The sequence below is a fragment of the Coturnix japonica genome, chromosome 6 (genome assembly GCF_054131305.1).
Source record: "Coturnix japonica strain WE chromosome 6, WE-NBRP24, whole genome shotgun sequence".
Taxonomy (NCBI): Eukaryota; Metazoa; Chordata; class Aves; order Galliformes; family Phasianidae; genus Coturnix; species Coturnix japonica.
The window spans coordinates 31,865,461-31,878,124 of NC_140668.1; the positions used below are offsets into that span (position 1 = coordinate 31,865,461).

The following is a 12,664-nucleotide window of genomic DNA, read 5'->3' on the forward strand; positions in this document are numbered from 1 at the left end:
TATTCCAAATGTCAAGTTGATACGGTACAGTCAGCCAGAAGTGTTCTATTATCAGATCTAGAAGAACAATTCACACTAAAGAGTAGACTGCAGAATAGGTAGGTAAAGCATTTTCTTTGATATGCAATCTATAGTTTGGTGTCAATTGTGAACAAGTTCTCCATGTTATGGTGCCTTTCTATGCAACTGGAGTGTAAGCCGCTTAAGGAGGATTAATCTGACACAGCGTGATTTGTCTGTTTTACGTGATGCTCATTCTAACCAGCCACAAGTCAGGTAGCTTTGTCTTCAAAAGGAGAGAAAAGAGAGGACAGAAAAAGCTATCACTGAGTTGCTTTTTTGTTTGTTTTTCCTTGTTTTTTTTCTTTTTTTTTTTTTTTTCACAAAGGGGAAAACTATCAGAAATTACAGTAGAAATCAAAATTATTGAGAAAAAGAGGTATTAATTATGAAGTACTGCTTTGCTATCTCCTACTCAGTACAATCTAATGCATTTACTACAGACTTACACAGTAAGGGCAGAAGAATAGAAAACACTGAAAATAATTTATTTTGATCTCCACTAGGATAAATTTTAATACAATAAATAACATTTTTAAATGATCCAGAAATCCAAAAAATTTTGTGTCTCTTTAATGCTAGTCTTTGACTTCGGACCAACAAGGACTCACTGCTCAAAAAGCGGTAGAAGAAGTTGGATTATGAATTACATCTCATTTTTTAATATATGACACTCTAAAAGGGAATCCGAATATGTCAAACTAACTTATTAGTCACAACATCTAGAATAAATACTGTGATGGGCCATTAACAAGATCCAGATAGATATCTTGTCTCGGAAAGTTCAAGTCTTTCTAACACGATATATCAAGAATGTCAACTAATAGAAGTATTCAAATATACATTAAAAATTCCTAATTTTGCTTAACTGCTGCAAACTGATTAGATGCCAAACTCAAATGCAGAACATACATGATCTACAGATCAAGTTTTATTGGTTAAGTAATCTGGACACAGACGAATCCCCAAGTGTGAAAAAATTCAGGCACTGAATTAGACTGCCCTTTTAAATTCTTCTTGCCCTTAACTAAGAAAACCCACAAAACATGTCTCATGACAAGTTTGTCAATTGAATTAACACGTTGCTTATTATAAAGTAACTAATTGCAGATTTGGATTCACAATATTTCTTATAGTAAATATATATATATATATTTGTTATTTATAGAGAATTACTAATAGAAAGGACAGAACAAGTGCTGGCTTTGGAGATAAGTATCAGGCATATTTTTCAGGTCCATCAGATTTAGCTCCCCCTTCTGCTTTGTAAAAGAGAGGAGGGATGTGGGGGGAGGGGAGGATTTTACTTGCATAAAATTGAAAACAAGTGAAAAGAGAAGAAAGAGGGGAATCAACAAAAACTTGCTAAAGAGAAATGCAGGTGACTTCTTTTATGGCTTGGGAAAAAATGCACCATAGGCCAGTGATACGGCCTGGGAAAAAAAATGCCCTCTGCTGACACCTCCCTTATAGATAAAGCAGGCTGCAGTGCTGCTGTCTTTTTGATCAAGAGAAGAAATCCCACGCCAATGACTGTTTCTCCTGACAGACTGCTTGTCCTTTTTAATGTTACATGAGAGCACCAGCCTGAATTTCCCTCCCCTCAGAGCTAGTACCACTACCACTGATTAGAGATGCTGGTCTGCCTAGGGGTACTCACTTCTTCGGCCAAGGCTGTTTAACCTGTTGTGCTCCTTTTTTATTCCCAACCTTCTTCTTTGGAGATAGAAGCTTTTTTTTTTTTTTTTTTTCCTCTCCCCCCCCCCCCCCCCATGTATTATTAGAGTGTGCTTATTCTTCTAACAGAGCTTCCTCTATATTGTTCAGAGACTGATCCAGCTCTTGTTGCACTCCCAGCTTTGCAAGAGACTGTCATGCTCAGAAAGACTAAAGAAATAATTCTTTTACTGATCATTTCAGTCAACACCATCACCATGCTTCTAAGTAATGGGAAGCACTATTTGTGATAACTTCTGTTTTCTCAGAGTTGCAGATGATCTCACAATTCTCTTGATTTGCCTCCACACAACACTACTGCTCTTTGTCCTGTTGTTTGCTGAGATCATTATCATGCCAACACTACTACAAACAGAACAACAAAAGCAATGAAAAGGCCAGCACTGGAAATAAGTTTACGTACTTACTCTGTCTCTTTCACATAGCCAATCCATAGGCTCTACTCAAAGTTCATGACAAAAATGAGGATGAATTAGGGTAAAATTTTCTTAAGTGGCTCATCTTTGTTTAACTCTGAAGGGCTTAGGCTTTTAAATGACCTATGGTTTCCATATACAATCTTCATTATGGTTTAATTTAGTTTTTGTTAATTATAAGAAACACGTCTGTGTAGATTCATTTTCTTGGAAGAATGCTGATGTGAAACTACCTCACTAGTAAGAGCACCCAAATAAACAAACTTTGGATTCCCAAAGTGGTACCAGTTAAAAAAGGTATAAAAGTCATAATTTTATAAAAATTGGTAGAACTTTAGACATACAAAAAAGTGGGATTTTGGTCTGAAAGCAGGAGTTAAAAGAAGAAAACAACCACCATTTTATAAATCATACAAACAATAATTTTATCATCACAGTCCTGCTAGACTGTAAAAAAAAATTCTTTGTTTCCTTTGTTTCCATTTTTTTATCTTGCATACTTTTCTTTCTGACCATATCTACAATTGTGTCTCATTTAAAAAGAGAAAAAAAAATTAAAAAATATATATTTTTAAAAACATGCCAAGGTCGGGGAGCTGTGATTTGCAGTGCTGCATGATGCCCTTCCCTTCCTATTGCACCTCCCCTGCAGCAACTGGCTGCAAGCCTGTAACTTGAAGGCAAGCAGTAACTAAGTAACTAATAAATAAGGAGTATACCACTAAAGTAAACAGTACCCTAGCTATAATTAGCTAGCACAGACAAGCTGCTGGTGGTAGATGTCTCTCCGAGTTCCCTCAGGCCCTCTCCAGTCCAACTCCCCCACAGAATCCCTTTAACCAGCATGCTCCTGTTTGACTGCAGGCAAAACAAAAACAAAACCCCTTTTTTCCTAGTCACTCACTAGAATAGACTCTGTAACAAAAGGAACACCAAGACGAAGATCCCCGTCAGATATTTTTACTATGTTAATTCTTTGAAAGCAAAATACAGCCTGCAATATTGAAGACACATTGGGAAAGTTCTGAAGCCTGCCCCTAAACACACTTATAGCCCCAAAGTCTTTGATGGCCAAATAATGTGAGACTTTTCAAAAGCATGCAATATGCCTGTTTCCCAAAAAGAAAACTCTGTTTTTATCATGCATAGAAAACAATAATAAGGCACTTCCTAAATCAGAATCAGTTACAGATTAGCAGAGTTCATGCAGTAGGAAACACTGAAGGACTGACAGGAACACTGAAATACACAGCGATCCAACAAAGGCTTCTTGCATGTAATTAATGTTCTACATGAGGCATGTTACCAACTTCAAACAAACCAACCACTGTGCTTAAAGTTAAGCATGTGCACATGTCCTTGCAGGTCTGGAGCTCAGATGCTTAACTTCTTGTGAACACGGCCAACCAGGATCCATTTTCTCATCTCTCTTACAAAGAAAGGATGTGTAAGCCATGCAAACTTGTCAAGCTTTTGGCTTTAAGCTCAGCTTAAGTATTTGAGTCACTGCTTTCAATTTTATCAGACAAATTTTAGAAAGCCAAATTCGAAAGAGAAATGTGAACAGTAGCAGACTGGTCAACAGATGTGCAAGTAGTGCAAACAATAATCTCCAAATTAAACAAATGTTTGCTCAAAATGTTCTTACAGTATACAATAGATTATAGGGGCTGACAGCACATCATGGCCATTAAACAGCAAAATTTGTCAGAATAGAAAACCCTGCACCACAAACTGTTGATATTTCGACATTTCGTAATGACTTTGTTTATGAGAACTGTAATAGAACCTGACTCGAGCATTTGTGTATAAATATACATGAATTCTAGGCATATATTAATACTTCCAAACTGATAAAGAAACCATTCAGACTTACAGTGCAGTCTTGGAAGACTCATATGTGGCACGAGGAAGCCATAATAGGCCTGTCTTCCTTCCTCTTTGATGCACACTATTTTTTCTTTTGAGTAGAGCTACTTAATATCATTTTTACTACACACAGCAAGATGAGTTCTGAATGAAATATTTATCTGTCAGGTGTTTGTTTGTTTTACAGAAAGAAATTTCTCCTTATCGACAGAACATTTTTGCAACTGAAGCAATGGTGGCCAGATTTGTTTCAGGAGCGTCAATACAGACTACCTGCAGGACTTCAGAAAGCTTGTACTGATAACTTCATTTTCTCAAAGAGAATTTTCTCTTGTTATTCCAAGCTGTTTTCACTGTGCTCCATATCATGAAATTTAAAAGAATCTCTCAGACTTGATGCTGTATGAAGGTAACTTCAGAAACACTACAGAAGTAGCAGAAGCACTGCTTAGACACTCTTGTCTGGAAGAGAGACTCAGGCAACTGTTTGGTCTTACAGTTTGGATCAGGTTAAATAACAAAAATTCTGTTCAGTACTTCAACATGAAATGCTTATATTAGAAGCTGGCAAAAGGATTCGCTTGAAGTTCAAGCCTACCTGCCTAAAGGTTCCAAGGAAACCAAAATGTTAAACACTGTACCCTAACTGTCCTTGGTGTGACCAACATACTACTTACTTCCTTTAAAGAATCAGGCTGGAAATGCTGAAGAATTGACATCTTATTAAATTTCTTAAGACTCTAAGGATTACCCCAAAGTTATCTGATATTAAACAAGATGGAAAAGAGAAGGAAATCAAATAATTTGATGATTCACATGACTCTCTGAGAGAAGAGTCAGTCAGAGGAGAAGCACAGCAATTTTAAGATACTAAATCTTTCCATGTGTATACTGAAAAGTTACACCATGGACACTTTCTGCTCAAGTTCTAAGAAAATACCTTCAAAGACATCTGAAAATGTCACAGAACCCTGGGCCCTGTCTTCTGAAGTCAATGGAGAAATTTAAGTCAATTCTGAAAAATCCTCATCTAGGCCCTTTTATTATTTTAGACTTACCAGTTTTACTTAGCAAGAAGAATAAAAATTCTTGAACTGCAAACGTCAGAAAAACAGAGGCCACAAAATATAGTTTATCATTCCTCCTCTCAACACTAAGACACTGAAGGGAGAAAACACAAGCCCTGCTTTGAAAGTAGTGGCTCCTATTTTATTATGTTGTCCCAGAACATCAGAGGCAGACACTGTTGGTATGGCTTAGGTTGAATCTTCCCACCAACATTCCATTCCATTTTGTTGTGAGGTGACAGATGGCAGCAGAGGGGCAGTCTGACAAGCTGGCATCTGACGTGGAAGTACAGTGAAGCAAAGATGTGGAACTGAATTCCTTCATGCAGAAAAAAATTGGCCTACTGACATTCATTGATGCTTGCTGAAGAGGAGGGCTGAGGAGAGTCTCCACCCTTTACTGGATGCAGCAAGCAATGTGAACGCAGAGGATAAGGAAAAGGCTGAGCTTCTCAATGCCTTCTTTACATCTGTCCTTAATTGTCAGACCAGATATCCTCAGGGTATTCTAATCCCTGACCTGGAAGTCTGGGATGAGGAGGTAGACCCATTCTGGGGGGCAGAATAAACCCCCCTTGATTCAGGTGGAAACAGTTACAGACCTACCCAGACTGTCACAAGACCACAGGGCCAGATAGGATCCACCCAAGGGTGCTGAGGGAGCTGGCAAAGGTAGTTGCCAAGGCACTTATCACCAAGCACCCAGAACCAAGCACTGGGTCCTGTACTTTGGTCAGAACAACCACATGCAATGCTACAGGCCTGGGGCAGAGCAGCTGGAAGACTGGACAGAGGAAAAGGATATGGGGGTGCTGGTTGATGCTTGGCTGAACATGAGCCACCACCATGCCCAAGTGGCCAAGAAAGCCAATGGCTTCATAAACAGTGTAGCCAGCAGCAGGGAGGTGATTGTCTGTATGCAGCTCTGGTGAGGCCATACCTCAAGTACTGTGTGCAGTTTTGGGTCCCTTACTACAAGAAAGACACTTGAGGCCACGGAGTGTGTCCAGAAGAGAACAACAAAGCTGGTAAGGGGACTGGAGCAAAATTCACATGAGCAATGGCTAAGGGAACTGAGATTGTTTAGACTGGAGAAGAAGTATCCATAAATGAAAATATTGTATTTAATAGTACTACATTTATAAAATTATTTTCAACATGATTTTTATTTATTTATTTATTTATTTATTTCCAGTGTTCTAGTAAGAAGGAGGATTTTAGTTTAAATACAAAATACTAGGTAAGGCTCCAGGAGGAAACCTTTGAAAAGCAGGGAAAGAAATGCTCTAATGGTCTCCTTCTGTGTGTTAGATCAACACCATGCAGACAGGGATCAACTACCCTTTCCATCTCCAAATGAAGTAAAAATCAAATTTGTCTTGGCCAGTAAGGAAAAATGATTAATATCACAGAATGTGTGTCAGAATATTTTGTGTTCCACAGATCAAAGGAATACAAACAGTACGCAAACCTGTTCTACTAGTAAAAAAGAATGTTTGTGCTGGCACAGAGCCCACTTTCTATTTTCTTGTATTGCCAACTGACTATTTTTCCTCCTGTCAAATGAGATCCATACAAAATCGTTCTGCCTTCTTACTCACTGTATTTCTGCCTGTTTGCAACAGGCACAATGTATGTTAATAATTCTAATTTGGAGTGAATATATAAATCATCAACTAAAAGTTGGCACTGCCCCCCCTGTTTAAGACATTCCTACTTTCTATTACCACGCCTGTGAAATGTGTTAATGATTATAAATTCTTTTCACAAAATAAACCCAAAATTACATGTTTGTTTTATTAATATTCCTGATGGATTAGAACACCATTTGAAATTAAATCTGAAATGCAGTTATTCATAAACATGGTAAATTTTTTGAAATCTCATTTATTTAAGAATGAGAAAAATAGGCACAATAATTAGTGATAATATCTGTAAAGAATTTCAAAATACTTTGGCTTTCAAATAGATATTAATATATTTACTGCAAATTATTTTATTTTGTATTTTCAGTTTTGAAAACAACAAGCAAAACAAGCCACAAAAAACTGACCTGAACTTGGAAATTTCAAAACGTATGCATTCAACTCCATAAAAGAGTTATAAAGACATACTGCTTAATCACCTTCTGTCTACCTGAAAATTCAAACCCACATTTTTAACTGATAGTTTGCTACACCTAAAAGGGAAATAACAACTATCTGCAGGAGTGACATCCTACACCAAAACAAGACTGAGATATCTACTGCATTCTATCATGTCAGTGATGCATGGAGCAACGGTGTTTGAAAGGACAATGATACAATAAATCATAAAGAAATGTCTTGTTCTGCTGCTAGTCTACAGGCTTAAAAGCATGAAGAGTTTTAACTTCTTGGACCATAAACACTTGCAAAAGGCATTATGGTCTATTATATATACTTCCATATAAGTCAAGCTTAACCAATATAAAGGTTCTTTAGATTCAATTGCTTTCCAAGAGAAGTTCTATCACATTTATTTATTGTGTAACCCACTCCAAACACAAAATTACCTAGTATTGAGATTTCTTTTGGACAAAAAATAAAATAAAATAAAATAAAATAAAATAAAATAAAATAAAATAAAATAAAATAAAATAAAATAAAATAAAATAAAATAAAATAAAATAAAAATAATAAAAAAAATAACAATAGTTTTGAGGAAAAACTGTAGGTGTTGCTGAAACATCTACAGATCACTCGTACATAAAGTGAGAATGCCACCTGCTTACATGTGCAAGCAAATGGATCGCATTCGATCTCAGATGACTAAAAAGTCTAGAGCCAGAAGTACTTTTTCCATTTACATCATAGTAACCAAATGCCTCCTAGATAATCATGGATTCATCCTTATGCTTCCAACTGCTAGTAGAATGAAGACCTGATATAGAAGAATGTGAAGTAGCTTGTATACGCCTGAACCTTAAAGATATTTTATACAAAATCTCAACAGGAAAACTGCTTTAAAATCATTAAGTTATAACATCAAAACATGAATCTCAGAAAAAGACATGGGATGTTTTGAAAGAAATACAACTCAATCAAGTTGGTACCCATGCTGGCTACTGAAATTAATCTAAAGTAGACTGTCAATCACTGCAGTCCTTGAAAAATTAGTTTTTCCCTACTCAAAATATTACCACTTTAACTATATCCATTTTGGGATATTCAAATCAGCAAGAACATTATATTTCCAGGCTGTTTTAATGGTTTGAATAAATGCTGGCTGTGAAAAGAAACAAACTATCAGCTCTCCTTTGAGCGCTGTTCCAACATACACTCCTGTGAATTTCTGGAAGGTGGATTTTCAAGATACTTCACTGAATATTCCTAAGTTGACTGCCCTTCCACAATGTGAGAAAGAGGTTTTTTCTTATCCCTAAAACGACTGTCTTCAATAAGTGGTGATTCACTGAACTAGCCCTGAAGCTGCCTTTGGAAGCTCAGTATTCAAAAACCATCTGTGCCAGCAAGTACCAGGAGAGGGCTTTCACTTGATGTTTAAACAAATTATACCCTCAGATATTTCAAACATATACTTTCTATTTATGCATTTTGGGATACTAGCCATAGGTCTTGATGAAAAGCCACGTTATTTTTCTTAAGTATAACAAACACCTGCACTTAGACTCTATACATTCATTCCATAGACAAAAAGGAAAGATTTTGAAATATGCAAATTTTGCATTAATGCTACCTTAGCAATACTCAAATACTTGATTCTTAAAACTACCATGCCTTGTCTTGTGATGGTTCATTATTTTCTTAAAGCTTTAACTCTTACAACTACATGAGACTATCTATTTCTTAAATGAAAGTAAATGTCAATGCTAATAATTAAAAGCCCTACGTTTCAAGAAAAAAAGCTTGCAAATTTAAACTGAATAGATTAAAAATCCAGAAGGTAAACAAAAACAACTCAAAACGTATTATTATTTATCTGGAAAGTGCTTCAGGATACTAACTAAAGAGTATAAGTAGATGCTGCTTTCCCTCTACTGCATGTTTCATCCACTGCCCTATCTTTGCCATGCACTGCTCTGTATGAACTGAAAGGACCCAGACAGCAAAGAAGAGTTAGGCAGTACCACTTCAGGACTGTTTGATATCTTACATGACAATCACACATTAAATAGCTAAAAGCAGCAATACTTAGAGATATTTTCCAACTACTTTGCTTGACACCATCAAATAAAAGTATACAATTCTGCACATGTAATATTTCAAACTCTGCAAAACAGAAAAGCTAAATTCTTCTAGATGATGTCTCATTTCTCTTTATCCTCTCAAATTTTTGATGTAAACTGCATTATACATAATAATAAGTAGACCGAGTTAGTGATGGAACTGCTGCCTGCTACATAGGAAGCCATTTTCAGCAGATTATCTAAAATATGAGAATAAAAGAAAGGTAATAGACACAGTAAATGAAGGTGATAGCAGGCGATCTCAAGTTATCTTCCTCCACCTTGTTCTAAGCTCCTTTTTCAGTGTTCACTGGGCTCTACACCAAACTACTTCAGCAAACTAAGTTGAAAATATTCACTTTTTGTTGTTGTTAGGTTAGTTTTTTGCCAGTTTATCAAATGGAAATGGGTTAGCACAGCGCACAAGAACCAAAGCCAATGTAAGGGATAGGAATGCACTAGGGACTGAGATAAAGATCAGCTTAGGCTACTGTGTAGTCACATTCTGAAACTAGTTACATGCTTGTTTAAAGTGTTATTTGAGGACCTCTCGTGCCTGTTCATCCATTTTTCTTGAAAATCTTTTTTCCCTGTTCTTCAGAAAGCAGCTGTATACATGGTTGTGTCAAAGTACATAAGTTAGTTACTTAAAATGTTTGCATTTTCCTCAGAACAGACATATAATAGAATTACTTTGACTCCCATGGTGTAGGCATATGTAGCAGTAACAAAAGAAATTCAACTATAACAGAACTATAGAATACAGTACTCAGTAAGAGGTATCCAAGGTAATGTAACCACATTATCACAGTTCCCAACCTTGGCTAATATATTTCACTTTTGAGGATATTGCTTTGCTTTGTGTGCTAATAAATATGATCCTACTTCTAGGGCATGGTATTCTTCTTGAAATTACAACATAATCTAGCATGACTACAAACTCATCTCTGCAGTTGCAGGGCCATTCCATAAAAGGTTTCGACATATTTGTCACAAAACCTCAGTTACCAGTATTAGTACAAGCTCCCAGTTTGAACTGTGAGCAAGACTGCAGTTTTGTTTTTCCAGATTTTTCTTCATGCCCTACCCATTCTTCTATTTTCCTTTGTATAATACAGAAGTGAAAGCTAGTATAAAGTCACACAAAACATTTGTAGGGAGACACCTACGTACTTCAGGTTTAGCTCTCCTTTTAAAATATTATTTAACATCTGTTGAAAGACAACACTCAAAAATACAAGTAAGCAAATGATGTCATTTTAACTGTGACAAATAAGATAAACTGGACTCACAGCCCTTCTAATTCTGTATTTTGTATCTCCTTTTCCAGGTTACAGTTCACTGAAAACATCAGAATGCTGTATCTCTAGTTTCTCTTACTAGCTTTTGAAAGAATCGGGTCTCTTACTATGTGTATAAACAAATACCTCTCCTCCTATGGTGAGCAGTCCAGGTGAATCAAGCTTCCGTTTCTTCCGGGGACCAATAGCTGCCAATGCAGTTAGATTGGCATCTCTCTGCCTCATTTGTGCAAGTTCTTGTTGCTGCATCTATTAGAGAGAAAAGAAGATTTTATTCTACTGTCATAACAAAAAGAGCATTCTCCAGACTGATGAGTAAAAGGTGAAAATCATATATGAACAATTACTAACAGTACCAAGCTGTTCCTAGAAATACCATTTTAGCAGCTCAAGAATGCAGCATTGTAGCAGAGTAATAATGAAATAATCAATTCTCTTGACTTTCCACAGAATTTCTGCTTCCACATATCTCATATATCATGGGGTTTTTGAAAACCCCGCTCTCAGCCTTCAAAACTATCTCACCTATTAAGTCCTACATATCAAGTTTACAAAACCAGTTTAATATTAATACAGTGAATGTAAGTATTGATTAAAATTCTCAAAAAAAAAAAAAAAACACCACATTTTCTTTTATCTCAGATTTACTTTGAATATTACAAGTAGGCTTGATACTTACTTTCAAAAAACAATGCTAAATAAATTACCTCTATATGAACATTAGAAAAAAATAATACTGAAATAAAAATCATAGAAACTGAATCTACAATTTCTTTATGAGATTGAGATTTAGGTAACAACATATTTAGCTACTTTGAGGCTAAGACAACAGTCTGCCAGTTTCATTATGTAACAGCATCATGCGCTGTAGAAAAAGAAAATACCGCAGCCACCACATGATGAAGAGGTAAGATTGCATACTCACTGTATACTTCTTTTACAGAATTAATGACGAGACATAGTTCCATGAACAATATTACTTTATCAAATATTCTGATCATCTATCTTGCACAAAAATATCTGATCAGGTAAGCAGTATGTGATTTTAAATAGATAAAAGCATTCATAAGTCTTAGTAATAGTGCAACCCCACCAGTAAATTCAGAGGAAGTACTTGTTTGCAAATCCCACTTTTGTCATTCCTCCCTCAACAGAAATACATAGAAGGTTAACTCAAGAAATTGAGTAATGGTAATGAAGACATTGTACAATACAGGCACAATTCTTCATTAAAATAAATCTGAACTGATAGGTCTACATAGAGGTGTCTGACTTTAGGTAAATGTGAGCTGCATATACGTGTGAGGCCCAAATGACCTAAATGATGTTAAAAGGAAAGGAGGTTTAAATAGAAAAGAACAGAGTATGACATCTTTTCTCCATTCAGTACTGCCTAGAAAAACCAGGTCTGCTTCATAAATCTTTCTTACTGCATTTTTCAGCTTCATTCATTTACCAATGCAACATCTTGGCATTCTTCAGAAAAAGCAAATTTAATACATTTGGTGTTTGAAAACCTATTTTCACATCTTCAGTTACTAACAGAACTTCAGTACAAAATTATATACAAATAAACACCTAATTTAACTACAGGATAAAAGAATTCTTTAAGTACAAAAAAGAAACATGGAAAAAATATCTGAATAATACTGTAAAGGTCTACACATACTTCTCTTTGCCAACTCATATTAGGTTTTTAGCTCAAATATCTTTGGCTCTCTTCCAGATTAAATGCCAGTTAGACAGACCTGCCCGCTTACCCTTTCAAGGTAGATAGCAACAGTGGTGAGCTCTAATCATTTACAAAGGTCATGATCGGGAGCTAGCCCGTAAGCAGTCATTTAAAATTCGATTGATCCCTATTTGTAGTCAGGGAAAGAAAATGGACATTTCAGCTGTATTGTAATTATGAGGCTTCAAGGCAACTGTAAATAGATGTGCAAATCCAGATACCGGCAAATACCTTAGAGAAGAAATTATTACTATAGTATAACATATATCCAGGAA

At 35.9% G+C, this 12,664-nt stretch overlaps 1 protein-coding gene across 3 annotated transcripts in view; it reads right to left on the reverse strand.

The window, feature by feature from the left end:
* Window positions 1–12,664, reverse strand: part of LOC107319318 (transcription initiation factor TFIID subunit 4-like) — a 121,415-nt gene that overhangs the window by 30,912 nt on the left and 77,839 nt on the right. For all 3 annotated transcript variants that reach the window (XM_085551827.1, XM_015874042.3, XM_085551833.1), the window contains exon 14: window positions 10,784–10,906. In XM_085551827.1, coding sequence (XP_085407953.1) covers window positions 10,784–10,906 — 123 coding nt within the window. The remainder of the gene's footprint in view (window positions 1–10,783; window positions 10,907–12,664) is intronic.